This window comes from Notamacropus eugenii, chromosome 7 (genome assembly GCF_028372415.1).
Source record: "Notamacropus eugenii isolate mMacEug1 chromosome 7, mMacEug1.pri_v2, whole genome shotgun sequence".
In the NCBI taxonomy this organism is placed as follows: domain Eukaryota; kingdom Metazoa; phylum Chordata; class Mammalia; order Diprotodontia; family Macropodidae; genus Notamacropus; species Notamacropus eugenii.
In genome coordinates, this window is record NC_092878.1 from 150,046,669 (window position 1) to 150,074,053 (window position 27,385).

General features: G+C 40.8%; 1 protein-coding gene across 2 annotated transcripts in view; it reads left to right on the forward strand.

The window, feature by feature from the left end:
- Nucleotides 1–15,083: 15,083 nt before the first annotated feature.
- Nucleotides 15,084–27,385, forward strand: part of LOC140514004 (vesicle-associated membrane protein 7-like) — a 38,230-nt gene continuing 25,928 nt past the window's right edge. Inside the window, exons 1-4 of one of the 2 annotated variants that reach the window (XM_072623951.1) lie at nucleotides 15,084–15,255; nucleotides 17,703–17,773; nucleotides 19,447–19,543; nucleotides 24,422–24,523. In XM_072623951.1, coding sequence (XP_072480052.1) covers nucleotides 15,178–15,255; nucleotides 17,703–17,773; nucleotides 19,447–19,543; nucleotides 24,422–24,523 — 348 coding nt within the window. In that variant the 5' untranslated portion in view covers nucleotides 15,084–15,177. The remainder of the gene's footprint in view (nucleotides 15,256–17,702; nucleotides 17,774–19,446; nucleotides 19,544–24,421; nucleotides 24,524–27,385) is intronic. The other variant, XM_072623950.1, reaches the window with a different exon arrangement.

The window sequence follows — 27,385 nt, forward strand, 5'->3', positions numbered from 1 at the left end:
AGAATCATCCATTCTAATGGTGAGGGGAACAACATACTAATATATAATTGCCTACAAAATATATACAGAGTATATGAAATTAATCTGAAAGGGAAAAGAATTAGCATCTAGGGGACAAAAGGAAAGTAGGGAAGCCAAACATGAAGATGAAAAGGCAGAGCATTGTGGGAACAGGGGACAGTCAATACAAAGGGATGGAAATGGGAGCCAGAGGGTTGTGTTCTAGGCATAGCAAGCAGCCCAGTATGGCTGAATCACAGAGTGTCTGCATGAGAGTGATGTGTTAGAAGAGCAGAGAGGTAGAAAGTAGCCACATTATGAGAAACTTTAAATGCCAAAAGGGGGAGGGGTCATATCTTTATCCTGCAGATAATAGGGAATAACAGGGAAATGACATAATCCAAATTGTGCTTTAGAAAAACCCCCTTGGCAGCTGAGTGAAAGATGGATTGGACTTGGAGAAACATATGAAAAGGAAACCAATTAGAAGGCTGTTGTAACAGTGCAGATGAGAGATGCTGAGGGCTTGATTTAGGATTGTGGCAGCATAAATAGTTGTTTCAGCAGTTTTCCATCATGTCCAGCTCTTCATAACCCCATTTGGGGTTCTCTTGGCAAAGGTACTGGAGTGGTTTTCCATTTTCTTCTCCATCTCATTTTACAGATGAGAAAATTGAGGCAAACACAGTGAAGTGACTTATCCAGAGTCACACAACAAGTAGGTATCTGAGACCAGATTTTAAGTCTTCCTGACTTCAGGTCTGATACTCTATCCACTGAACCACCTAGCTATGCTTGTATAAGCAGAGAAAGAGAGGTACATACAAGATATGTGAAGGTAGAAACAATAAAATCTGGCAAGGGATTGCATATATGGAATGAGTAAGAGTGAGAATTGAAGGAATGACATTAAGGTTACAGGCCTGGGTGACTAGGAGAATGACGGTGGCTTCAAAAGAAATAAAGAAGGGGCAGCTAGGTGGTGCAGTAGATAGAGCACCAGCCTTGGAGGCAGGAGGACCTGAGTTCAAATCCTGTCCCAAACATTAGCTGTGTGACCCTGGACAAGTCACAACCCTGATTGCCTCCACACCCCAAAAAAGGGTAATGGAGAAATTCAGGAGAAGGGTCACTTGGGAGGGTGATGGTAATAAGTTGTATTTGATACATATTGAATTTCAGATGCCTACAAGACATAGAGATTGTGATTTCTAAAAAGCAGAGATGCCAGGGCTGACTATATAGAGATCTAGGAAACATATGCAAAAAGATATTAATTGACCCTATGAGTGATCACCACCTGAGATAGTACAGAGCAGAAGAGAAGAACCTTAAGGGACACTCATGGTTAAAGCTCATGAAAGAGATTAAAAAGAAAAACTAAAGACTGAGAAGGAGCTGTCCAACAGATAGGAAGCGAACCAGGAGAAAGCAATATTCTAAAAGACTGAAGGGGAGAATATCCTGACAGAGAAAATGATCAACAGTGTCCAAAACTGCAGAGTTTACTTCATGAATTTGAGAAATCAATAGTTCTGTGGTCCATCTGTTGGTAATTAGGCATTTCTGTCTCAGAGAAGATGAATCACCAATAAGAGAATATACCCAAGCACTGGCCTGACTTGCCAGAAAGCATGGACCTCGAGGGAGTTGCTTGGACATTGCAGAGGTTAGGTGAAAGATAAAACATGGATTCAGTAGCCCTCCCACTAAATGCTACATTTTGATAGGTTTTAAGTTTCAACTTCTTGGGAAAGAAGAACACTAGCTATTATTACTGCTCTTCAAAAGCTTTCACTAACTGGCACTTCTGAGAGTCTTGGGTGTTAAGCATTTCTTTTGCATACAGGAAATAAATTACTCTCTCCTACCTGTTTTGTGATGTTTACTAAGTGCCTTTGTATTCCACACTTTAGGCAAACCCCCTACGTGTGAACAAAAACCAAGCTTTAAGCAATTTTCCCCAAAGTGTAATAAGCGTAATAAGCTAAAGAATGGGAGTGGGGAAGAAAGTGCTCTGAGCCTTTTGGGTGGTCAGGATTCCTCAGGATATAATCCAATCTGGACCATATAAATGTGCTAAGAGCAGAGAAAGTTCTTTTAGTGCAGAGGGAGAGGATCTGGCAGCCCAGTCCTTTGGGCGCAGAAGTGGTTCTTATTCTTGGAAGAATATGAGAAGGAAGGAAGGAGGAGAAAGGTGATACACTCACTTCCCCAACTTCCCCTCTTCTCTCAAATGTCTGTCCAACCTTGTGTAAACATTCTCAGGGATGTTAAAAGACCATTTTTGATTCTCTTTCAAAGGTATACTCTGTGTTCCCTCTGCTGGCTCCAAAGGAGAAGTTCAGTTTTCTTTTAGACCAAAACCTATTGCCATGTTTGAGGTGTTACACAAACATACTTTCCTAATCTGGGTCATTGTGTGTATCGAAAATTAAAATGGACTAGGGTAACATATTCCCAGCATACTACATAATCAATCAACTGCCAGACCTCTTCATTTCTACCTTCACAATATTTCTCACATCAGACTTCTTCCCTCCACTCGGAGCTGCCACCTTAGTTTAGGTTCTTGCACCTCTTGCCCACATTATTACAACAGCCTCCTAATTAGTCTCTCCTAATTGGTCTCTCTTGTCTCAAGTCTCTCCCCACTGTAGCTCATCCTACACATTGCTGCTAAAGTTGTTTTCCTTAAGCCCAGATTTGACTCCCCTAAAACAGAAGTTCCTCTCTTTAGCTTTTAAAGCCCTACAAAGTCTGGCAACAACCTAACTTTCCAGCCTCACTGGACATTACTCCTTCTCCCAAATTCTTCAATCTAATCAGGGGCCTGATTGATATCTGGCCACTGGACTCAGATGACTCCAGAGGAGAAAGTGAAGCTGGTGACTTTGCACAGCCCTGCCTCACTTAAACCCAATTCACTTGCATGTCATGGCATCATCTTATTGATGTCATGGTCTTCTTCAAGAATGAAGAACAAACAAGAGCAGTCTAGTCAAACCACCTTCTCTGTTTGTCACATGTGACACTCCATCTCCATCTCCATGACCTCACCCTGATTCTCCCCTATGCCTCCTCACCTCCACCTCAAAGAGTCCCTCTTTTCCTTTAAGAAGAAATTCACCATTTTCTTCATGAAACTTTTCCTGATCCCCTCAATTACCAGTGCCCTCTTTCTCAAACTACCACATATTTAACTACTTTATAAATATGTATATATATGTATATAAATTTTATATTTATGTGTACTTGTCTCCCCCATTAAAATGTAAGCTCACTGAGAGCAAAGATGGTTTCATTGGCTTTACTTACATGCATAAGCACCTAATAAGTACCTGGCACATAGGAGGAGCTTAATAAATGCTTGTTAATTGACTGATTTATTGATTAGTTGACTGATGACTTCAAAACCCAGGAAAAGAAATCACTCTGGGTATGATTAAGTCAGAAAGGACTGGATTATAGGTGCTTATTTTAATGTGTGTGAATGCCATTAAAAGGGCAACTAGGTGGTGCCATAGTGCATAGATTGCTAGGCTTGGAATAAGGAAGAGTCCTCTTCCTGAGTTCAAATCTCACCTCAGACACTTACTGGCTGTGTAACCCCAGGCAACTCATTTCACCCTGTTTGCCTTAGTTTCCTCATCTATAAAATGAGCTGGAGAAGGAAATGGCAAAGAACTCCAGTATCTTTGCCAAGAAAATCCCAAATCAAGTAATGAAGTCAGGCACAATTGTAATAACTGAACAATGAATACATGAATAAGGAAGTTTTTAAAAGCATAATCCCAGCAAAGAAGTGAGACATCCCTGTCATGACATGAAACGTGATTTAAAGAAGAAATATCTCAAACTGAAATATTCTGAGATTTCTCTCTGTACCACTCCTTTTTTATCCAAAGTTTATTATCAAGTACTAGAAAAATAGATAATAGATAGATAAACAGACAGACAGATAGACAGACAGATAGATAGCAGGGTACTCCTACAGTGATAGCCCAATATTTCCTATACTGTTTTCTTCCTTGAAGCTGCCTCCTGAAAGGAAGTGCAGTCACACCCCAGAACACAAGTCCAATACAAAACTGTTTTCTATCTTCCACAAATCACCTGAAATTCCTGTGATTGGTTTCCAGGATGACAGGTGGCACTTGTTCTGACTGACTGCTTAGGTAGTTAAGTCAAAAAGTAAGACACACTATCTGTAGTAGGGGCTGCATCTGTATTGCTTGTGTTAAGCAGCTTTTTCTTTCAAAAAACAATGAGACCATCTCTAGGATTTCATTGGTCTAAGGCACTAAGGTTTGAACCATTTGAATGGCTTCCTAGATTCCCATGGTATAGAAAGCCCAGTCTTTGAAAAATGGGGAGCCCTTAGGCTTGATGAGAATCCCACCTACGTCTCTGAGTGAGCATTGCCACCATAACAGATTCAGAGGGAAGCCTCATCTATCTAAATCAATAATGCATCTTTATGGAGCCTTTTAAGTTATATAAGCATCTTTGTTAGACATTCTAGCATCTCATTATATTCTAATCCCGAGCCAGAATTATTTAACTGTCCTGAGTTATGCCTGGCCCAAAATATTATCTGTATTGTGACTTATATACATAGAACATTGCACTAATAAGTACTTTAGGGGATACCAAAAAGTAATATCAGATTGGGCAAACTGCTTTTATATCTGGAACTCCCATATTCAATGATGGGGCTTTCCGTGTTGCAGGCATTTGTTAAGTCCCAGATGCACAATAAAATATCTACAGATGCGCCACTCATCAATAACACTACTTGAGGATATAGCCCAAAGAAATAAAAAAGGAAAAAGGAAAAAGACTCATATGCTTAAAAAACAAATTTTATAGGATCATTTTTGTATAGCAAAAGAGATTCCAAACTATGGAGGTGGCCAAAAATTAAAGAATATCTGAATAAATGTCACATAGGGACTTATTTTTGTTTGTTTATGTCTGTCAGTTCCCTAACTGTTTATTAAATGGAAAAAGGTGTCTTCTTTCATTCTTTCTTTCCTTATTGTCATTATGTTTATCCATGTTGATGTTGGGCATTATAAATTATATGACCTTGACCTAGTTGGTGTTCCTGTGTCAAGTCTCTCCCCACTCTGACCCATCCTACACACTGCTGATAAAATAATTTTCCTTAAGCACAGATGACCATGAGATTCCCCCATGCAACCAACTCTTGAGGCTTCCTGTTTTCTCTACAATCAAATGTAAACTCCCTTTTCACTTTTAAGTCCCCACACAACCTAGCCACAGTCTATCTTTCCAGCTTGATTGAACACCTCCTCCCCCATCTGTAACCCAGTCAAACTGGTCATTTCTCTGGGCCCCAAACACAGCTGTCCACCTCCCATCTCCATACCTTTGCACTGGACTTTCCCTAGATTTAGAATACCCTTCCTTCCTTATTTCCCCCTCATAGAGAGGACATCTTATAAGCATCATCTTCTGCATGAAGTCTTTTATGATTCCTATCAACTGCTAATGCCCTTCCTCAAAACTACCTTGGAATGTGCATATATATACATACATACACATGTGAATACATATATGTCTACATGCATGTGTGTATATTTGTGTGTATCCATATGCATGTGCACATGTATATTACATACATACATATTTGTTAAGCCTATGTTAACCACATGTGTATATATACACACATACTAATTTATCCCCTTTATGTTTCTGCTGTACATATTTTCATACACACTTGCTTCTTCCATTAGAACCTAAGTTCATTGAGCAGAGATTGCTTCCTTCTTAGTTCCAATATCTCTAGCACCTAGCACAGAGCTTTACCTATAGTAAGCACTTAATAAATACTTGCTGATTAACTGATTAGCTCCCAGTTCTGTGTCTCCAGCCCCCACCTTTTGATCCAGAAGCCTACAGTATATCTCAATCTGAATGTTCCTGAGCCCTCAGAGTAAACATCCCCCCAAACCAGTCTTAATATCTTCCCCCATTCTTGTGTTTATTTTCAGACTTTACTGTCTCTCTCTGTTGTATCAACTTGTACCCCTGCATCCAATGTCCAAAACCTTAGCATTGCATTAGACTCCCTTATCATATGCTCAGTGACCACGCCCCATGAAGCCTATCTGTGTAATATTCCTTACATCCATTCCCTCTTCTTCTCCCACTGTCTTCTAACAGACTCTCACACCTCCCCTCTCTGACTCATCCTCTATACCAGAATAATCTCCCCTCTCCAATCCAGGCTTTATTCCCAGATATTCTTTTTATGCAAAGATCTGATCAATTTTTCTTCTCAAAAATATCCAGTTCCTAACTATTGCCCATCAACTAAAGTTCAAACTCTTTTGTTGTTTTTCTTCAGTCATGTCCAACTCCCTGTGACACCATTTGGGGTTTTCTTGGCAGAGATACTGGAGTGGTTTGCAATTCTTTCTCTAGTTTATTCTTACAGGTGAGGAAACTGAGGCAAATAGGAGGAAGTGACTAGCTAGGAAGTGTCTGAGACTGAATTTGAACTCAGGAACATGAGTCTTCCAGAATCCAGGCCTGGTGCTGTACCCACTGTACCACCTAGCTGCCTGCCTGACACATAGATTTTACTCATACTGTAGAGCCCTAGTCAAATGCCATATCTTCCACAAAGCCTTCCCTGTGCCCTCATTGATAAAGACTTTTTTCTGAGGCAAGTGATGAGGAAATGGATAGTGCACTTGGCCTGGACCCAGGAAGACCTGAGTTCAAATCCAGACTCACGTATTTACTAGTCCTGTAACACTGGTCTCTACCAAAAAGAAGGAGGTATGTTTCATTACCTCACCTTCAAATGCCTTTTCAGTTACTCAGAGTTTGTCTTCCTTTTAGTGATCTTGACAATTGACATTGTTGTAACTATTAACCTGGAGTGGTTTGGTTCACTCTGCATTAGCTAATATGATCCTTCGTTTGTTTCTTTAGACTCCTCGTGTTCATTCTTTCTTACTGCTCAATCCTACTGAGTCACTCCCTTATTCATAAAAGCTCATTTTGGTTCCATTTCTTTGCCACCACACACACACAAAAAAGTGCTGCCATGAATATGTTGGTATATGTTGGAACGTCATCTCTCCTTGACTTCTATGTTCTGGTTCTATGCTCATTGATGGAATTGTAGAATCAAAGAGTTTGAATGATTTCATCCCTTTTTTTGCATAATTCCAAACTGCTATCCAGAAGTGTTAAACCGGCAAAAGCAGGCAGTGCTGGGGAGCTGGGGAGACAGTCATCAGGCATTCATTGAACCAGAAGACCTACTGAGCATGCTCATTCATCTCTTCCACTTCAGAGAGTGGCTTTCTTTTCAAAGCCAGGTACAGTAGATGACCACCCAAGAAAAACGGAGAGAAAGCAGAAAACCTGCCCTCTTCCTGTGCAGTCAAATGCTCTTTCCATCTCTCAGTTTTATGCTGAAGAATATCTGAACTTTGAATTCATTGACAAACTTGAATAGTGTAATACAAACACTGACCTTTCCTCTTTGCTCAACTGTTTTATATTTACTCCAAGGCTCCAGTTTTAGTGTGAAACATTTATCTCCCTAAAATAAGGACTTTCTCTCTCCCTGTCTGTCTCTCTTCCCTCACTCCTCTCTCTCTTTCTCTCTCTCCTCGCTCTCTTTTTTTCTCTCTCTCTCCCTCTCTCTGCCCTCTCTCTCCCCCTCCCTCTCCTCTCTCTCCTTCTCTCTCTTTTCTCTCTCTTCTCTCTCTCTCTCTCTCTCTCTCTCTCTCTCTCTCTCTCTCTCTCTCTCTCTCTCTCTCTCTCACACACACACACACACACACACACACACACACACACACACTTTCTCTCTCCCTCCCTCTTTTCCCCCCCTTTTTTGTCTCTCCTCCTCCTCCCTGTCTCTGTCATTCTCTTTCTCTCCCTTTCTTTTTCTTCTCTTTCTTCCTCTCTATCTCCTCTCCTGTCTATGTGAGTCTCTATCTCTCACCCCAATTTGTAAGCATGAAATAAAATATATACAGCTTAGCACTTTTGTTGGACAACAAAGTTTTATGGTAGATAAAAATATCTATATTGAAAGCAATAGAGGGAAAACAAACGAGTCTAGTGTCTCAGCTAACTGAAAAAGGAGGTGAGAGGGATCAGAGAATCAGTGCTGTCCTTGGCCACCTCTAATAGACCACACCCTCAGCATCTCTCCTCCTGGCTTCCATAACCTTCCTCATCTTCTAACCTTAAGTCCCTTGATCAAAGAGGTGGCCTTGGGAGCCATGACCAGCCACTCCCACAGTGGCCATGGCTACCTCCTACCCAGACTCTTGACTCCTTTTCCCCGGGGGGCATAGCCAGGAAGCCTCTTAGATATCAGTTCACAGTTTCACCAACACTACATCAGTGTCTTCTCTCAGTCACTCCAACTGCACTTTCTATCATTTAAAGACCCACAATTTTGTTCTCAGCCATCTCACAATTATTTCTTTCTAAAGCTGGTCTATAATTCTTTCTCTTTTGTCTCTGTTTGGAGAACCAGAATCACATTAGTCTCACAAAACCAGCTGAGTAGAGTGTCTTCATATTTTTGTGAAGAATGAAATGGATGGACCGAGACAAGCACAGGCAAGAGTCAATTGAGAATTTGGGAGCATCTTTATTAGCCGGCGGCTGTCCTCAGAGGAGGCAGCCCTGAACAAAGGTATATGTGCCTTTTAAGCATCTCAGCATCCCCTGGTACAGCCTTGCGGTTCTAATAGCACACATTTTTCACAGAACAGTTTTGACAGGGGTTCCTAGGTGCTGCTAGGCAAGGGGGCACAACAGAGAGGGGGGCCCAAGCAGATGCCAGGCAAAGGGGTACAACAGAGAGTGGCTGCTAGGCAAAGGGGCACAACAGAGAGTGGCTGCTAGGCAAAGGGGCACAACAGAAAGTGGCTACTAGGCCCAACCCTGCCTAGAAACTCAACGGACATTTCTCAACCCAGGGACTCTGGGCGGAGCGGGGGGGGGGGGGGGGGGGGCTGGGCGGGGATTAATGTCCACTTCAAAGAATTTTTACAATGTAGGTATTTTTAAATGATAACCTTCACTTGTAAATCCATCTGGTCAGGGATTTGGGGGATTTTTAAAATTTTGCAGTTTATTGTTTGCTAGATTTCTTTTTCAAAGATTATGTCATATAAGATTTCTATTTCCTATTTTGGTAATTTTGGTATTTTATGATTTCATAGATCTCATATCCTTCCCTTCAGTCTTCTTAACATGTGATTGTGTACAGTAATTTCTCATTAAAGTTCTTTATTTCCTCTCTGTTGTGAGTTCATCTTTCCATTTTAAGTGTTTCTTCTGTCTCTGTCTCTCATCTCCTCCCCTCCTTTCTCTCAGCCTATGGTTTATCAATTTTGGGGGTTTTTTCAGGAATCAATTCTTAATTTTGCTTAACATTTTTGTATTCATTTCATTTTGAAGTTTCTCTTGTCAAATCTTAAGATAGTTTTCTTCATATTGACTTGGAACTTATTAATCTGTTTACTACTCTTTTTTAATTGTATGCTCAGTTCATTGGTCCTTTCTTTTTTTCTCTTTTGTATTAAAAAATGTTTTCAGAGATATACAATTTTTTTTCTTTGAGGACTGCCTTAGCGGTATCCCTTTGGTTTGAGTGCATAATTCCTATCATACTCTTTAACATTATTTATTGTTTTTATAATCTATTTGACCTACTCATTATTTGGAACATCTTTATTTAATCTCCACTTAAGTCAGTGTTAGTGTTCATATTCCCTTTTTAATTCTTATTTTATGGTGTCACAGTCTAAAACTGAATTGTTTCCATTGACTGTATATAGACAGCTAAGTCAGGAATGACTCCCACATCAGTAATGAGTCACTTTCTATCTGTGAAAATATAATCAATTTCAATTTTTATCATATTATTCCATGCTTACCATGTCAAGCATCTATTGATTCTTTTTTTGAATCCCAAGATCATAAATTTAGAGCTAGAATGTACGTCAGAGGTCATCTGGTTCAACTCTTTCATTTTACAAATATGGAAACTGCCTGTAGTCACGCAACTAGTAAAGTATGAGTGGCAGAATTTGAAACCAAGACATTCTAACTGGGAAGTATACCATGGTTACCTCTCTTCTTTCTTATGAAGAAAGTATTCATCATCTATTGACATGGACTTTCTGGAGTCCACCAGTCTTTGGTCTCTTTCATTCCTTATTTCTGAATCATATTTATGAGTATAGTTTGTAATATATTTGTTTTGTTTTATTTTTATTCTGAACTTAGCAAACGCTAAATAAAATGAGCATTTCCAAGTACACTGTAGAAAAGGGAGGATAGCACATGAAACTGTGATTCTCTGGTACTTAGATGTAAGTGGGCTCCCAACTAAGACTAGGGCATTTTGTGTCTTACTGGTATTAAGGAGTCATCACATGAAATTGAGAGAATGCTGAGGCTGTACTGCTTACCTTCATAAAAGATGGAGTTGGTTCAGAGTTTCTTGGGAGAGGGACTTGTGTGTATCCAGAGACTCTTCAGGAGAGACACATGGAGAGAAAGAAAGACTTTCTCCTCAACACAACAATGATTTCTATTTGACTTCCTAGAGACTTCAGGGACTTTTGTTCTAGTAAGATCAAAGCCTCTGTCTTAGTGTGAACAGAGACTTCATTCTACTCCCAGCTAAAGAGATCATTTGCTTTTCTGGTATAGTCTAATCTATATAAGTGCTCTGGTCTCTGCTCATTTTTCTTGGATAAATGGATTTACTCGCTATTCACTACTTGTGATGGCCTTTTATGTAACCAGTCTTTGATGGTAAAAGATACCTCCCTGCCCAGAGCCATCAGGAAAATGGCTCTCCTTCTGAATCTGTAAAGATCATGCTCCTAGACCAGAGGTGTGGTTGAGGGGGACAAATATATAATATATTGTGTAATATATAGTATATAAATATGTGTACATAATATATAAAACTACATTTATATATACTAAATAAACATATTTGTATATAATACAAATGTATTTACATATAATATATAAATATATATGTAAATATATATACATATAATATATAAATATATTTTATATAATATATGTACATGATATATAAATATATAATATATAAATATATTTTATATAATATATTTATATTATATATAATATAAATGCATTTATATAATATGTTAAAATAAAGTACTTTTCTATATCATATATAAAGATAGTTATATATTGTATAAATATATTCATGCATATATGATATACATATGTGTATATATAGTATATATGTATATTATCATATCATATATGATATGCATAAATCATATAAGTATATTTATGTACAAATTCTAGCACTCTTATTTCCTTTTGGAAATAAGCAAGGGAAGTAGTAAGCCCCTATCAATAGCCCTTCTCCTTCTTCTTCAGGGTAGAAAAAGCAATCTCCCTTGGAGAAGGGTGGGCCAGATTCCATAGACATCTAAACATGATGCCCATGTGCTATGTCTATACATTTAGATGATTCATGTGGACAAATCTATCCCACACGGACACAGATATCTTGCATTTGCAAAAGGAGGACAGAAGGTACAAGAGGAAAAAGTACAATGGAAAGGAAGGAAGAAATTATATAATTAATCATCATAATTATATATTCAAGGGAGATTAATTCACCTATAAAGTGAAAGAAGACAGTGGCATGAATTTAAAAGCAAAATCCAACAGAATATTGTATATCAGAAAGTTACTTGAAATGTAAAGATTCACATAAAGTTAAAATAAGGTACTAGCGCATAATTTATTATGCTTCAGATAAACTCAGAAAAGCAGAGGTTTCAGACAAGATTACAAAAATCATATGCGTAATTCTTTTTTCAAATGAAGCACAGAAAAGTTTGACCTCTCTCCCCCAACCCTTTCCTTCTTCCTAAATTTTACATTGCTATTGCTATGTATTCTTCCAATCTTGTTGCCTTTTACTTGACTCAATTTTCCTCTTGCCTCTATAATTTTGCATTTCAGTTCTGCCTCCTTTTCAGAGAATACTTCATCTTGGTGAATATTTGTCTTTTCTTCTAAAATCTCTATGTTCATATTAGACATTGATTTCTTCTTTGAGATTTCTAATTTATGTTACTTTTTAAATATCTTCATTTAATTCTTTTAATTCTCTTCTGAAACATTGTAGAGTTTCTTGGAATAGTTTCATTGTTATTTTTTGGGGCCTCACAATGTTTATCGTAACCCCAGCTTCAATAGCATCTCCCCAGAAAATTGTGCTCCTCCTTCGTTGCCAAAGAAGACCATGCCATCAGAGAAATGATGACGTGACTTGCACTGGACTTTATTTTGAGTGAGGGAGGGCTGTGCAGGTCACAAGCCTCACTTCTCCTCCTGAGCCATCTGGGTCCAGTGACCAGATATTCATCAGGATGACTAGAAATGACCCAGGATGCACTGGCAGACCTTGGCTCTTTGCAGGTCCTCACTTAGGGTGAGGCAACACCCATTCATTGAATAGGCCTGTTTAAGAAGTAGCCCTTTTTTAATAAGGTCAAGAAAAAGAAAGACATCAGGCTGGGTCAGAAACAGTAACAATTACTATTGATAATCACTCTAAAGCCAGGAGGGTCCAGAGGAGCCCTTAGACAGGGTCCCATTGGAGTCTCAGTTTTAGAATGCAGTAGGTTTAAGGTTTGGGGAGAGCACAGGACAGGACAGGACAGGACAGGAGCCAGTACCTAGAAAATAGTTAAACTGTCAATCTACCACAGGAATGTCAAATTCAAGTAGAAATGAACTAGGGGCCACTAATCCAGAGGGATCCCTGAGGACCAAAGGTTGACTTAGTTTTAAAATGTAATGTTATCTATGGTTTATTGTATTTTAGTTCTTTTGCTAAATATTTCCCAATTGTATTTTTTTAAACCTGGTTTAGGTTTCACCCAGAAGTGTTATAGGGTGCATGTTTAACTCTACTCTACAAGATTCTTTCCAAGACACCACTGAAGTCCATGTTCACCCAACTCTCAAAAAAAAAAAAAAAAGCTGTGGCGTGCACAGTGGCCACATCGCAGGAAAACTCACAGGTAAAACTGGGCTAAACCAGGCTGAGGGTAATTGATAAGCGTCAACCCCAACGGTGAGTTAGGAGGGCGTCTACGCCAAGCACGTGAAAACTTCCCCAGGGAGAATGGGCAGAAGAGAAAATTTTGTTCCAAAGGCCAGCAAGGCAATTGAAGCAGGCTCTGTGGAGAGCTTAGAGCTTGGCCAGACATCAAAGACACCAAAGTCATCCTCTGCATCTCCAACCACCGCCAGGTGCCTTGACTTTTATCCTGCCGCTGCACTTCAATAACTCTGGAAGACAGTGAGGGAGATGATTTTGTGCACTTCCACCTTACTTAAACCCAGTTCAGGGCAAGTGAAGACATCACCTCGTCCTGTCATTGGTGCTCTTAGAAAAGGATGAACAAGAAGATTCTACCCCATCTCTCTGAAAGTTACAGTACTAATGTGCAGGACTTTATTTAAATTAGGGTTACGTTATTATAAATCTTTTAATCTCCTCGCATTTTTTGTTAATTTTCTTTTACTTTGAAGTACATATTTGTTATAACGGCTCTTTTCCTTCAGTTATTGCCGGTTTTCCCCCCTCTATCTCCAGCTTTGCGTTTCAGGATCCCTCTCTCTCCCACAGTCCCTGACTTTCTTCAATTCCTAGGCTGCCTTCTGTAGCTGGTCCGGTTAACAGGGTCCCAAGTCACTGAAACAGAGTGAAAGGATTCGGCTGGGACAGGCAGGACTGGAATGCTAATATATAGCTGGGGCTATATATATATATATATATATATATATATATATATATATATATATATATATATATATATATATATATATACAAGCTCACTGTCCTCTCCTGGAGATACACCTTTCTCTCCTCCAGAACTTCAGATGCTAATCTGATTCATAGCCCTCAGTGACTCCCCAGGAATGGGGTCCTCCTTGACTCTGGTTCTAAAAGGGGATACTTAAACCGGCCACCTTCTCAAGGGTCGGGTCCCCAGGCCACAGAGGCTTCGTGTGAGGAAGGCTGAGAGCAGGAGGGAGGTAGGGGTGTCAGGAGCAGTACGTGATTACAACATTTTCATTTCTTTTTTTTCCTTTATCCCTTTGATTTCTTCTGTTCCCATTTTTTTGTCACATCACTAGGTGGCGTTCTCTTTGGTTGAAGACGGTACGTGGGAAGCCAAGCTATTTTCCCTGGAATCCCCCAGTCTCATGCACCTCTCACTCAACATTTTACATTCTAGTCAGTCAATAAGCATTTACTAAGCATCTGCAATATACCAGGCAGTGTGCTAAGCACTGGGCAGGCAAAGAAACTCCAAAGTCAGTACTTGCCCTCAAGAAACTTACTTTCTATTGGGAGAAGACAACGCACAAAAGGAAGCTGAAAAGTGAGGTGGGCAGGGGAGAGGCAAGGCATCCAGCGGGGTAGGAGATGTTGGAGAGAGGAATCCAGATGAGTGAAGCCTAGTTATCATGGTTTGTGTCTTATCTTCGTATCAGACTGTAAACTGCATGAGGGAAGGTACCCCATCTTATCTAAATTTTGTATCTGTTCAATAGCTAGCATAGTTCTGTATATACAGTATGCACCTAAATAATGCTGAAGAAGACAGAGAGACAGAGAAACAGAGAGAGGACAGAAAGGGAGAGGGAGAAAAGAGAGAGGAGAGAGAGAGAGAGCAGACAGAGGCAGAAACAGAGAGACAGACTGAAGCAGATAAAGACAGATAAGGTAGAACATTTAGTAAGCTAATAATGATGACAGCTAGCATTTACATGCTTTAAGGTTTGCAAAGCACTTTACAAATGTTGTTTTTTCATTTTGCAGATGAGGTTTTTAGGTGTGAGGCGCTGAATGAGCACAGCACAAAAACTGACCTAATGATTTTTTTAATTTACGCGAAAAATATATGCCTCCTGATACGGCCCCGCCCCTTCGTAATGAAGCCCCGCCCCCTTCCTGGCCTCACTGGCCCACCACCTCCACCTGGGCCGCACCTGTGGCCCTCCCTCCACAGCACTGCGCCTGCGCTGGCGGCGCCTCAGCCGTTAGGGGCGGTTACCCAGGCTGAGGAGCCCAGAACCGGTATGACCATCACGTACAGCTGCATTGCTAATGGCCGGGTGATCCTGGCTGAGCTGGCCCTGACCAGAGGCTCCTATCAGGTAGCCGCCCCTCCGGGCCACGAGGTCCTCCCCCTTCATGGCCCCACTACGTGTTACCTCAAGGGGTCCTCTGAGACCACAGTCTCTTCTTCTGTGGTTATGCTCCCTGCTGTCCCGCTTTAGGGCAAGGCTTTGTAATTAGGGAGTCCGCAATGACAAAGTACCAATGGAAAGGAAAGTGAATCCCCCTTCATCATCTACCAGGCCTTTGACAGCTCCTGACTTTAAAAAAAATTAAGACCCTATCTTAATTTAATTTACATTTTAATTAAATTAATTATACACTTGATTGTATAGCTATGGAGTTAATAAACATTTTATTGTATATTTCTATCCACCATATGCATACCTATGGGATCTGCCCAACTCCTGCCTTGTATTTCATGAGACTTTCATGTACCAAAAGTCTTGGTGCAGTTCTAAGCCTCTGGGCCCCTGCTTTAGGGAGGGAGGGAGAAGGAATGAAGGAAACAAGCATGTATTAAGCACCTACTGTGTACATGGTGCTGAATCAAGCGCTTTACAGAGGATCTCATTTAGCAATCGGAGCCAGAATGTTGACTTCAACCACAAAGGAAGACTACAGTTTAAGTGTCACTTCTGACCCATCCTGGCTGAGTGGCTTTACCTCCCAGGGCCAGGGCAGTTCCATGAAATGATCAATTGCCAAGAAAGTGAGACTTGCCACGGTTAGGCAGAGTTTGCTCCCCAAGAAGGAGGGATGAAGGAAAGAAGAGAACGAGAGCACAAGCCTTCTCCCTAGTTCTAGTGTAGGAGAGGCAGTCTAGGAAAGAGCTGACCTGGGGAAAGGTCCTGCCTCTGACCCAGGATGAGCTGGGACCCTGGCAAGTGGACCAGGAGCTCCCTGAGACTGCAGTGTAGTGTATGACTGCTGTATATGTATAGTATATGTATTATATGATGAAAGTTATGAAAGTCCATGATGATCCACTAGGAAACACGTGTGTGACTCTGGGCAAGTCATTTCATCTGTTTGCCTCAGTTTTCTGTTCTGTAAAACAGGCATCATCATAGAACCTATCTCCCAGGGTTATTGTGAGAATCTAATGAGATGTTTGCAAAGCACTTAGCACTGTGTTGGTATGTTGTAAACCATATGTAAATGTCAGCTTTTATAAGCATTTAGCATATTCTAGTACATAGTATAAACCCTATATAAATGTTAGTTATTATTATTATTATTATAAAAAGTAATAGTTCTGACCCTTTTAAATTTTGAAATATTTAAAATTTAATTTACTTAAATTTAAGGGTTTTTTTTAAGTGCCTCTCTCTTGGCACTAGTTTTATGACCTAATAACCCCCAGGCCTCAGTTTCCTCAGCTGTAAAATAAAAGTTAGACTAATTGGCCTCCAAGGTCCTTTTGAGCTTTGGATCTATGAAGCTGGTAATTCCTTTTGCAGAGGCATTTTTGTTTTTCACTTGTCCCCCTCTTCCCATTTTCCTAACAATGACCCAGAATTTTCCAATGTTACTATCTAGAATATTGATCTGTAGCCTCTTCTGAGGTTTGGGAAGTAGAAGAAGGGTGGGATTAATCAGTTTCAATGGATAAACTCCCTAAATGGTGGTAGGGTCCAGTCATGAGCATGCAGAGGTCTGTACTTCATTCTCCAAGAGGACCATGACATCAGGGATGTGATGCCATGACTTTCAAGTGAATTGGATTTAAGTGAGAGAGGGCTGAGCAAAGTCACCAGCCTCAGTCTGTCCTTTGGAGTCATCTGGGTCCAGTGACCAGGTATCATCAGCCTGCAAGACACCAGACAAAACTGGAGGCTTTTTTTGAAAGGCAGATGCCCACACAGCCCTGCCCGCTGACACAAATTTCAATGTGCAGAATTCTTCAGGGCACTTGTCAAGAGAAAAAGGTTTGGGGATCGCTGGCTAGTGTAAATGTGATTGATATTGAATTTGTAAAGAGAAATAGGGAGGACACTTAGCAATCTCTCCTCTTTCTAAAAGAAAGCAATGAATCATAAAGCTTTTTTTTTTTTTTTTTGACTGAGTTTCAGTTGAACTCTTGAGTCTGGATAGATATAGAGGCTCAGATGAGATCCTTAAATATCTGACAGTAATTCCATGAAAATGCCATATTTTAATGCCCAGTTCAAATTGGTCCCCTGATGACTAGTGCTGATGAAAAACCATGTGACTAAGTGGTCCTGTCCATGGTAGAAACCGAATCAAAACACAGTTATGCAGCACTGAAACTGATTTTCTTGTGTGGCTTGTGCATCTATGATTTATATCCTTTTTTCTTCCAGTGGACATGAATATTTATAATGCACATAATATTTATTACTCACAAACCAGGCTAAGCTTATCATGATCTAGTTCATTTATTAAGGAAGAGCAAGTGTATATTTATACATCTCCTATTTGTTTCTCTACAACAGACTGAGCATTAATAGTTTATTTTTAGGACGCAGTTTCATCAGTGCTAAAGCTAGTGCTTCTAAAAGCTGAGAAAAAGACCACAGCCCGAATTGGAAGGTAAGGGGGAGGGGTCCTAGGGTTGTGGGCTGCGCAGATTACTTCTTAGCTGCTCTCACTTAATGATCTTACTGCTTAAAAATAGGGTGCAGAGTAAATGATACTATAAAATGACTTTAATTAGACTAATTGTAGCTTTATTCAGTTATACTAAAGATGGTTTGAACGATCAAGATCTTCCCTTCATATCATGCAAGTGATTCACAGTAACAACTACCTTGGTGTCTGGAAAAATTAGAAACTTTTTTCTCAACAAATATCCAGATTTAGACATAAAGATGTTTTAGAGGGAAGGAGTTCATGTATTATTCACTGTCAAAAAAAATTAAGTAAACCAAGGGTACCGTTATCTCCTTTACATCAAAGGAGTGAGGGGAGCAGTGCCCCTGCAATCTGGTAAATCCACGTAAAATCTTTGGGCCCTCCCTTCACACCAGAGAAGAACTGAATATTTATGATATTCAAAGATAAAATATGTTGATATTATACAATACTGTACATATAATTTATGCATTTCTGAGTTTCTAAACTTCTGTGTCATCTGTGGTTTCTGCAAAACTCCCAAAAAATTCCCATTTAATTTCTTATGCTGACCCATGATATATCAAAACCATGATGGAGAAAGTCCCAGTGTGGAAGGGATAATGTTAAAGACTACTGAGAATTTATATATGGAAAGGATACATTTGTCACTTCTACTTCTCCTGGCCCATGACTCTAGAGTCTGCTAATAGTTCCTTCATATGCAAAGGCTGGTCCTGCCTGGGTCAAACTGAGCAGTGATAATGGCCCCTCATTAAAATGAAGACTGTCACTTAATAAATTTGCTCCTAAATTATCTAGCTGTCTTCAGCCCTCCTAGACTGGGGAATCTATCAAAAACTGGAATATAATTAAGATAGAATGGTTGAGTAGACTGAGGCATAGGGGATGTGCCAAAGGGACCTCCCTTCAGTTTTCCCACATCCCCCACAGTAAACAAGTGCCAGAAACATAAACTGCAAATCTACAAGCCCATGTCAAGTACCTACTGTGCATCAAGGCCCTGTGCTATGCACTGGGGACCTTCCTCTCCAAAAGTAAAGAGATGCTTAAGCAAATGAACATTTTTCTATACAGCCAGCACAAAAATGTGACCCCACCCCCAAGGGCAAATGAGTGGCATCTGACAAGGCTATTTTGAAATGTATACTTAGATTGAGATGGCATTTGGGTAGAACATAAATAGTTTATTTGCAAATGTTAAATATATTAAATTTAATTTCAACAAAGATTTATTAGGTACCATGTTAAGTGAAAGACCTACAGAGACATAAGTAGTCCTGCCTTCAAGAAGCTTCCAATCTATGGGAGAGTGGGAGGAGGTAGTGGGGAAGACAGAATCTACACACAGTTGAACAAAAAAGAAATTCAAGAAAAACATAAAACATATCAAAGGGAACACTTGAGCTATGCTTTGCGACAAGCTAAAAATTCTGTGCTGTAGATGGCATGAAATCCACATCCCATTGGGGTTAACTAGGGAAAATGTCCACTCTTTCATAGCTAGAGTTTCCTAGATAGAGGCAGCTCGATTAAGCCACCTGTCTTTCTCTTCATTTTGTTTGTTAACTATGTAGTAGGTAGATGCATTTCTACAAAATGATCATGAAAATGTACGTATCTTTTCAAAGCTATGTCTACCATACTCTCCTGCTTGATGGAATCACTTACTTGTGCACCACAGACAATCCTTTGGATGTTACTGTACCGTCTGCATTTCTTGATGAGGTAAGGAATTTTTTAGGCTAGTTAAGAACTCTATTTCAGTTACAAATTTCTGTAAGATTTCTGTGTTCTGATTCATACATGAAATAAGCAGTCTAACCTCAGAGACCAAAATCACAAATATGTAGGACTCTGACTATAAAAACTAGCACTGAGTAGATGGAGAATGGTGCAGTCATGATCTATGAAGATTTCAGGCCATCCTCAATCTTACCCTTCACCTTTTCCCCTGCTTTTATATCTTTCTTTTCTGGAGAAGTTTTGGAAAAAGGGAATCTGACTCAATTACCCTGAGTGATTGATGAGAAAAAAATCAAGAAATGACAACTTACAGAAAAATCAGGATACTTTTCAATTGGAAAATTGGCTAAGAATGCATACATGGCAGACATGATCATAAGGACTGGTTACTTTACAGTACTGCAAGGTTTACAAAGCATTTCACAAATATCAGTGTTTATGTTGTGTGTATGTGTACACATGATAGACAGCACAGTGGAGCAGATAGAAAGCAGGACTAGACGTCAGGAAGACCTGAGCTCAAGTCCTCATTCAGACGGACCCCTTTTGACACCAGGCATGGCATTTAACATCATGCTGCCCAGGCCACTCTAGAAGAGTCCAAACAGGTGCTGACACCTGTTAGGCAGAGGGAGAATCATGATCAGATGGTGAAATCATAGGTCTGAGGGAGAGGGGTGTTTGTGTGTATATCTGTATGGGTGAGGGAGTTCTATAGAAAATCCGATACCGAGCTAGAAAGACTTTGTATCTGAACCAGGCGCATTTGTTCAGTCCGTCTGACTCTCCCTGTCTCCATTTGGGTTTTCTTGGTAAAGATACAAGAGTGTTTTGCCATTTCCTTCTCCAGCTCATTTTGCAGATGAGAAACTGAGGTAAACAGGGTCAAGTGACTTATCCAAGGTCACACAGTAGATGTCTGAGGAAGGATTTGAACTCAAGAAGATAAGAATTCCTAACTTCAGAGCCAGTGCTCTGTGCACTTTGGCGCCACCTGACCCAGGGTGTTGGAGGTGTATTTGTCATCCAAGAAGCTAAATTCAGAATTGCTCATACCCGAAGGATTGGCCACCATTTGGCTACACGGAAGCATGGGGATGGATGATAATTGCCACTGAGAGAGGGTGTACTGGAACACATGAAATCACAAAATATGCTTTCACCTACTGAAATAAGTGTGTATACACACACACACATACACACATACATATCTGAAACCAATAAGTGGATGTTATATAGGATAAATTCCTTATAATACGAGTATTATTAGAACCTTCATCATTTCAATAGCTCGTCCTTGCTTATTGTTAGTTAAAAGTATCTAGCAGTTTGGTGGACCATAAATCACTATTTCTTATATATTACTTGTGAGCCAAAAAGAAAGAGATTGAGCCAAGCACCCAATCCTGGCCTCCTGGTGGTTCGGGGCTGTGGTTCAAATATTGTGTGGTTTCCTTACAAGAGATAAGGCATGAACAAGCTCAGTTTTCATTTTTATTGACCAATGTGCAGTTCAAATTAGAGATTTCAACAAATGTGAATTTATAGAAAAATCAATAAGCTAGACTGTTGTGACTCACAAACTGTATCCATGAGTCATCTGTGTCGATCTCCATTTCCAATTAAATGGAGGACAATTAGGTGGTGCAATGGGTAGAATGTGGGGCCTAGAGTCCTGAGCTCAAATCCAGCAGCAAACACTTAGTAGCTGTGTGACCCTGGGCAAGTCACTTCACCCTGCTTGCCTCAGTTTCCTCATCTGTAAAATTAGCTGGAGAAGAAAATAACAAACCATTCCAGTATCTGCCCCAAAAAACCCACATGGGGTCTCAAAGAGTTGAACACAAGAAAACAGCAAAAACTATTAAATGCAGCTTCTGCTCATGTCAATCCATGTGTGCTAAAGTTTTGGTTACATGGCTCAGTTTCTAAGTCAGACACACATAGAATCAACAGTCATTTGGCCACTTACCTGTTTAACCTGTACAATAATCAGTCTACAAAGATGACTAAGTTCCAACTATGTGCCAGGTGCCCGATGGGGTAGGCCCTGGGCATACAAAGTCAATGAAACCATTTCTGACCTCTAGAAGCTCTCATGGTGGGGGCGGGGAAGGGACAGGGGGGCAACTACTATCTATCTATCTATCTATCTATCTATCTATATATATATATATATATATGCATAACAAAACAAGTAAAAAGTAACTACAAGGTCCACCTGTTGGCAGGGAAGGTCTTAGGGAGGGGCATCTGGAAAGCAACTTGAGTAAGGAGAAAATTCCAGGTCTAGGAAAGAGTGGGGGCAAAGGCATAAAGAGGGATGGGAAGAAGAGCCCTTTGGCTAGACCACTGAGGACAGGAAAGGGGTTAATGGATAAGATTAGCAAAGTAGGTCCAGGTCAGTTTGCAAAGGGCTTCAAAAGTCAAACAAAGGAAATTACATTGATCCTAGAAGCAACTGGGAGCCATTGGAGTTTGAGGACAGGATGCCCCTGCATTTGGCCAGCTCTGTGTGTACAGTGCATTGGCCCGGGAGAGCCTTGAGGCGAGGAAGCTGACATAGAGGCTCTTGGCAGGAGGTGAGGACAGCTGCAGCAAGCCCAGAGTTGAAAGATGCCAGCTTGCTTCTGATTGGTGGGCACTCTCCATAACCTCCCTGCTCCAGAGACACCATGCTTTCTGAGATTCTCCCCCTTCACACCTGTGAACCCAACTCCTGCCTTCAGCCCTGCCTTCTCATGCCTGCTGAGGTGACTCTCTGAAGAGTAATCAGATCCATATCATTCCTGGTAAGAACCCGTCAATCAGCTGCCTTGCTGCCCTCCTCACCATCCCCCAGACTAACCTAGTCACTACTGGCCTGGATCACTACTCTGATAGCTAAATTCCAAGGAGGTAGGACCTAGTTCATTCTGTATTTGAATCCCCAGCATGGGGCAGCATGAAACCTGGCACGTAGGAGGCACTCACTGAAGTCTTTTTCATTTATTCATTCATTAGGGTAGGGAGGACAAGATTTGGCCTCTGATTGGCTATATGAGATGAAGGAGGGTAAGAAATCAGGAATAACACTGAGGATGGGTACCTGGTTGACTCAAGAGTTGGTGGGACCCTTGACAAAAAGAGCCACACGGGGGGAAGAATAATGAATTCAGTTTTACATATGTAAAGTTTGAGATTTTTACAGGGAATCCAGTTTTAAATATTCACTGGGCAGATGAGCCATAGACAGGAAGCTGGTGCCACATATATAGAGTCACCCCAGTCTGTGGATGGGCTGCAGAGGCTGTGGGGGTAGAGGACTATGAAAAGCTTCCCTAGACCCTTTGATGGGGCTAGGCAGCCACCAGCTCATGGCTCTTCTCACCATGTGAAATGTGTATGATGCCTGTAGAGATGATGTCTGTCCACATGGACCACACACTGGTTACGCAGAAGATCATCCCAAGCAACTGGTAGTACAATAGATAGAGCACCAGGCCTGGAGCCAAGAAAACCTGAGTTCAAATCCAACCTCAGACATGTACTAACTGGATGACCTTGAGCAAGTCACTTAGCCTCTGTGTACCTCAGTTTTCTCTTCTATAAAATAGGAGTAATGGTAGCATCTTCCTCCCTGGATTGTTGTGAGGATCAAATGAGAAAATAGTTGTAAAATTCTTATCACATTGCCTAGCACATCGTAGGATTAGTATTTTATTATTAAATAATGAGTAGAACCATTTGTCCAGATACCAAACAGAAATCAGAGATATTCTACAGATTGGAATATACCACAAAATGCACAGAATTAAAGCATTCTCCCTCTAGGAGTATAAAAGTGGGGTGGGGTCTCGACTCAGCCAGAAGAGATGCCTTGATCTCACCCACAAGGAAATTCCCCAAAGTCTCTAAGGAAGGAAGCTGAAAATCAGAGACATTTTGAGTCACTAGCTTCCCCTACTTGTCTGCCATTTCCAAAGTCTTTCTTTTTCTTTCTTGTCATGAGTCCATCCCAAAGAGAGTCTGGTAGTGTATATGTCTGTCCTCTTCAAAGCTCCCATACCAGCTCTCCCCCTCCTTCAGTCACACAACGACACACCAGCCTTCTCTCCACCAACTTCCAGGCAGTACATGGTCCACCTAGGTTGGTTGGGAGTTGGGTTCTTTGACACCACACCCTTACCTGCTCACAACTAACACACATGTATTAAGCACTTACTATGTGCAGTCTGGTGTGCCAGATGCTGGAGATAGCAAGGTAAGAAAGAAAAACAAAAAAAGTTGGACCCCATCACCTCTAAGATATCTTCCAACCAGAAGTATGCTGACGCCATCTCAAACCAGCTCCAGAGAAACAATTGTCATATTTTCAGTGTGAGCATTTATACATCAGAAATTAGGAAGCTCTACCAACCAGGGATTGATTTATCATTTTGTTGAATGTCTAGAGGTAAGACAGTGAAGGGGAAAAGATTAATAATGCAGATTAAACTGAAAAGTGGGCTGTGGGTACATTTTTTTCAGAGAGCCCATTGTTAAACATTGCCTAGTCCCACCTTCTACCAACTTGAAAATTCTATGATTAAATGAGATTCAAATGTGAATAACTCTTATTTCCAGAGGGAACTGCAGCCTGCGCTAGAAATCATTTAGTCTAATTCCCTCACTTTACAGAGCTAGGATAGCCAAGACCAGAACAGAGGCAATCTGGAGACATTTTTAAATACTGGGGACACTATGCTTCTAAAGAGTTAAAAATCTTGTATTGTTAGGCCTTTGCTATGAACCTGAAATGTACTTTCACTTTTTTGTAATTTTTTCAGTTATTTTTCCATAGACGTAATTATAGATGAATGTTTTCATTGCTTTCTCTAGGTGAGTAGAACTTTTTCTGAAAATCCCTTGATGTTCCAAGAACCTTTTCCTCCTTCAAATTCAACTGTCGCAGACTTTCAACAAGTGCTGGGGAGATGCATGGTAAGCAGCCTGGAAGTCCACTGACCATTTGGTGCGATTGTGGCCATGATCCTTAAAAAGTACGTCAAGGTGTACCTCGGAGTTATGAAAAGGTGTGTGTGTGCTCTGACACATGGGTACCATAGGCTGGAGAGTTCTGCTCCTATTCAAAAGACCTAAAGGAAGAGCATGATATTTCCCTGTGAGAGCTCGGAGGACAACAGTGTGGATGGGTCCTCCACCATACAGGTTAAAATATTTCTGAGCCTTCTTGAATAACTGAAGAAAAAGCAAAATCCATCACCTCCCCACCATCTAGCATTGAGTCTGGGCCGGGCACCTTGCTGTCCATTGTTGGACCCACACTCTGAGCTTCTCCGCCTTGGTAGAATCTGCCACCATTGGTGCTCATCTGGCAAACCTTCCAGAGGTCCATATTAAGCCCTTAACATGAGGGATTGGGCTAGGATGTTAGTAGAGTTAATAATAGTCATAGCTGGCATTTCTGTTGCTCTAAGACTTCACCAAAGGCTGGACCAGCCCCAGGTCATCTGATCTTCATACTGTTGTACAATGTATATGGTAAGAGCTGCCAGTATCATTACCTCCAGTTAGAATGAGGAAGCTGTGGTTTAGGGAGATTAAGTGATCTATCCAGGGTCACCTCAAGAGGTATGGAAAAGGCAGAATCTATAAGACTTGATACTCTTTACAGAAATATATAAACACAAATAATTAGAGAGCTACTCATTGCTCATAGTTGGGCTGCGTCAATGTAGTAAAAAAAACTACCTAAATTAATTAATCAGTTTATATAATAATTTTCTATTAATTATTTAGGAATTTACAAACTGAGTACACTCGTGAAAAAAAGATGGGGATGGTCACATGGCAAAAGTGAGAGATGGCAGGTAGCCAGCTCCCCACTGGTACCCTCACAAACTTTGGGGAGAACCTGGGGTACTCCATGCCCTGGAATCTTCTTCATCCTTGAAGCTCCCACCAGCCCTGAAATTCAGCCACTGGAAGCCCCCACAGCCCTTGGGGTCCTCCCTCTGAGTGAACGGCTTCTCCCAGAACTGCCATTTAAGGAAGGGGCATCCAGGCCAGGCATGTCTCATTCCTCTCCAATCTGGACTCAGGATTTTCTCTACCATCCCCCAAGACACCCTAGGCATCTTCACCCCCACCACTTTACAGCTTCCTTTTATGTGTTGGCTTTCCCCATCAGAAGGTAAGCTCCTTGAGGGTAGGGACTGTATTTCCGTTTATATTCTATAATCCCAGTGCTTAACACTGTGCCTGGCACATGGTGAGTTTTAATTGTTTACTGTTGACTGAGAACTTGGACAAAAGCTAAACAGGATGGGGAGTCCATCAGAAAGCATTTATTAAGCACCCAATGTGTGGCACTCACTGACCTAAGTATAGGGGATACAAAAACAGAGCAAAGCATCCCCCACCCTCAAGGAGGCTGCCATTGTACTCCGAATTCTCGGTCAACTCCCAATTTATGAGAAATGCTCTACAAATGCTGGACCCAACTGCCAAAGGATCACTTCACAAAACCAGACAATAAAAAACTTCACTCAGAGGAACAAAAAGCCTAGAATCTTCTACTCTAAGGAAATAATGGGGGGAAAGTTGAAACAAAGAGGGAGTGAGCATTTTCAGACTGAAGACTATGTCCCACAGCACTTATCATCAAAACTACTTGGCCCTCCGCACACATATGGTGAGGTTTTTTTGATCTCTGGAACCAAACAAGGAATCAGACTCAGAAATGCCCTAAATCCCTAGTCGACAGCATCGATGAAGCCACTTTTCTGGTGTTCACTAACGAGGCCTCTCACAAATGGTGCCGGGAATCAAAGACAAGGTTGGTCTCCTCTCCATGACAGACTGCCCTCTGGTTCCTTCAGGAGAGACAACAGCTGGGACCATCCTGGCCCCTGGCCTGTGCTTCAGCACCCCTCCCATGCTCTTTCACAGATTAACCCCTCAAAGTGGTCTCTTCCTTCTCCTAGATTTTGTTCTATGTTTCTCAGCCCAAATAGTAAGGAAAATGGAGGGGTTCTGGGTTTGCTCCATGCTCCATGCTCATTTACCATCATTATAGCTCCCTGAGCTGTGGCCTTTTCCAGGCTTAGAATATTCTCTTTTCTGGAACAGAACTTCAGAAAACAAAACCACCTTTTACGATGCTTCACATTCCTCCCAAGCCTCAGCTCATTATGCATTTTAGCACTCTGGGAGCATTTTTTTAAAATAGTATTTTATTTTTTCCAATTACATGTAAAGATAGTGTTCGACATACACTTTTTATAAGATTTTGAGTTTCAAACTTTTCCTCCTTCCTTCTTTCACATCCCCCCTCCCCAAGATGGCAAGCAACCTGATATAAGTTATATGTGTACGATCATGTAAACATATTTCCACATTAGTCATGCTGTAAGAGAAGAATCAGAACAAAAGGGGAAAACCATGAGAAAAAACGTAAAAATAGTATGCTTCCATCTGCATTCGGAATCCATAGGTCTTTCTCTGGATGCATGAGTCTTTTGGAATTGTCTTGGATCTTCGTTTTGCTGAGAAAAACTAGATGTATCAAAGTTGATCTTCCCAGAATGTTGCCCTTACTGTATACAATGTTCTCCTGGTTCTTTTACTTCACTCAGCATCAGTTTATATGTCTTTTCAGGTTTTTCTGAGAACATCCTGCTAATCATTTCTTATAGCACAATAATATCCCATCACAATCGCATACCACAACCTCTTCTGTCATTCCCCAATTGATGAACATTCCCTCAATTTCCAGTTCTTTGCAACCACAAAAAGAGGGGTGCTATTTTTATGGGATTAACTACACCATACTTTGGTGCT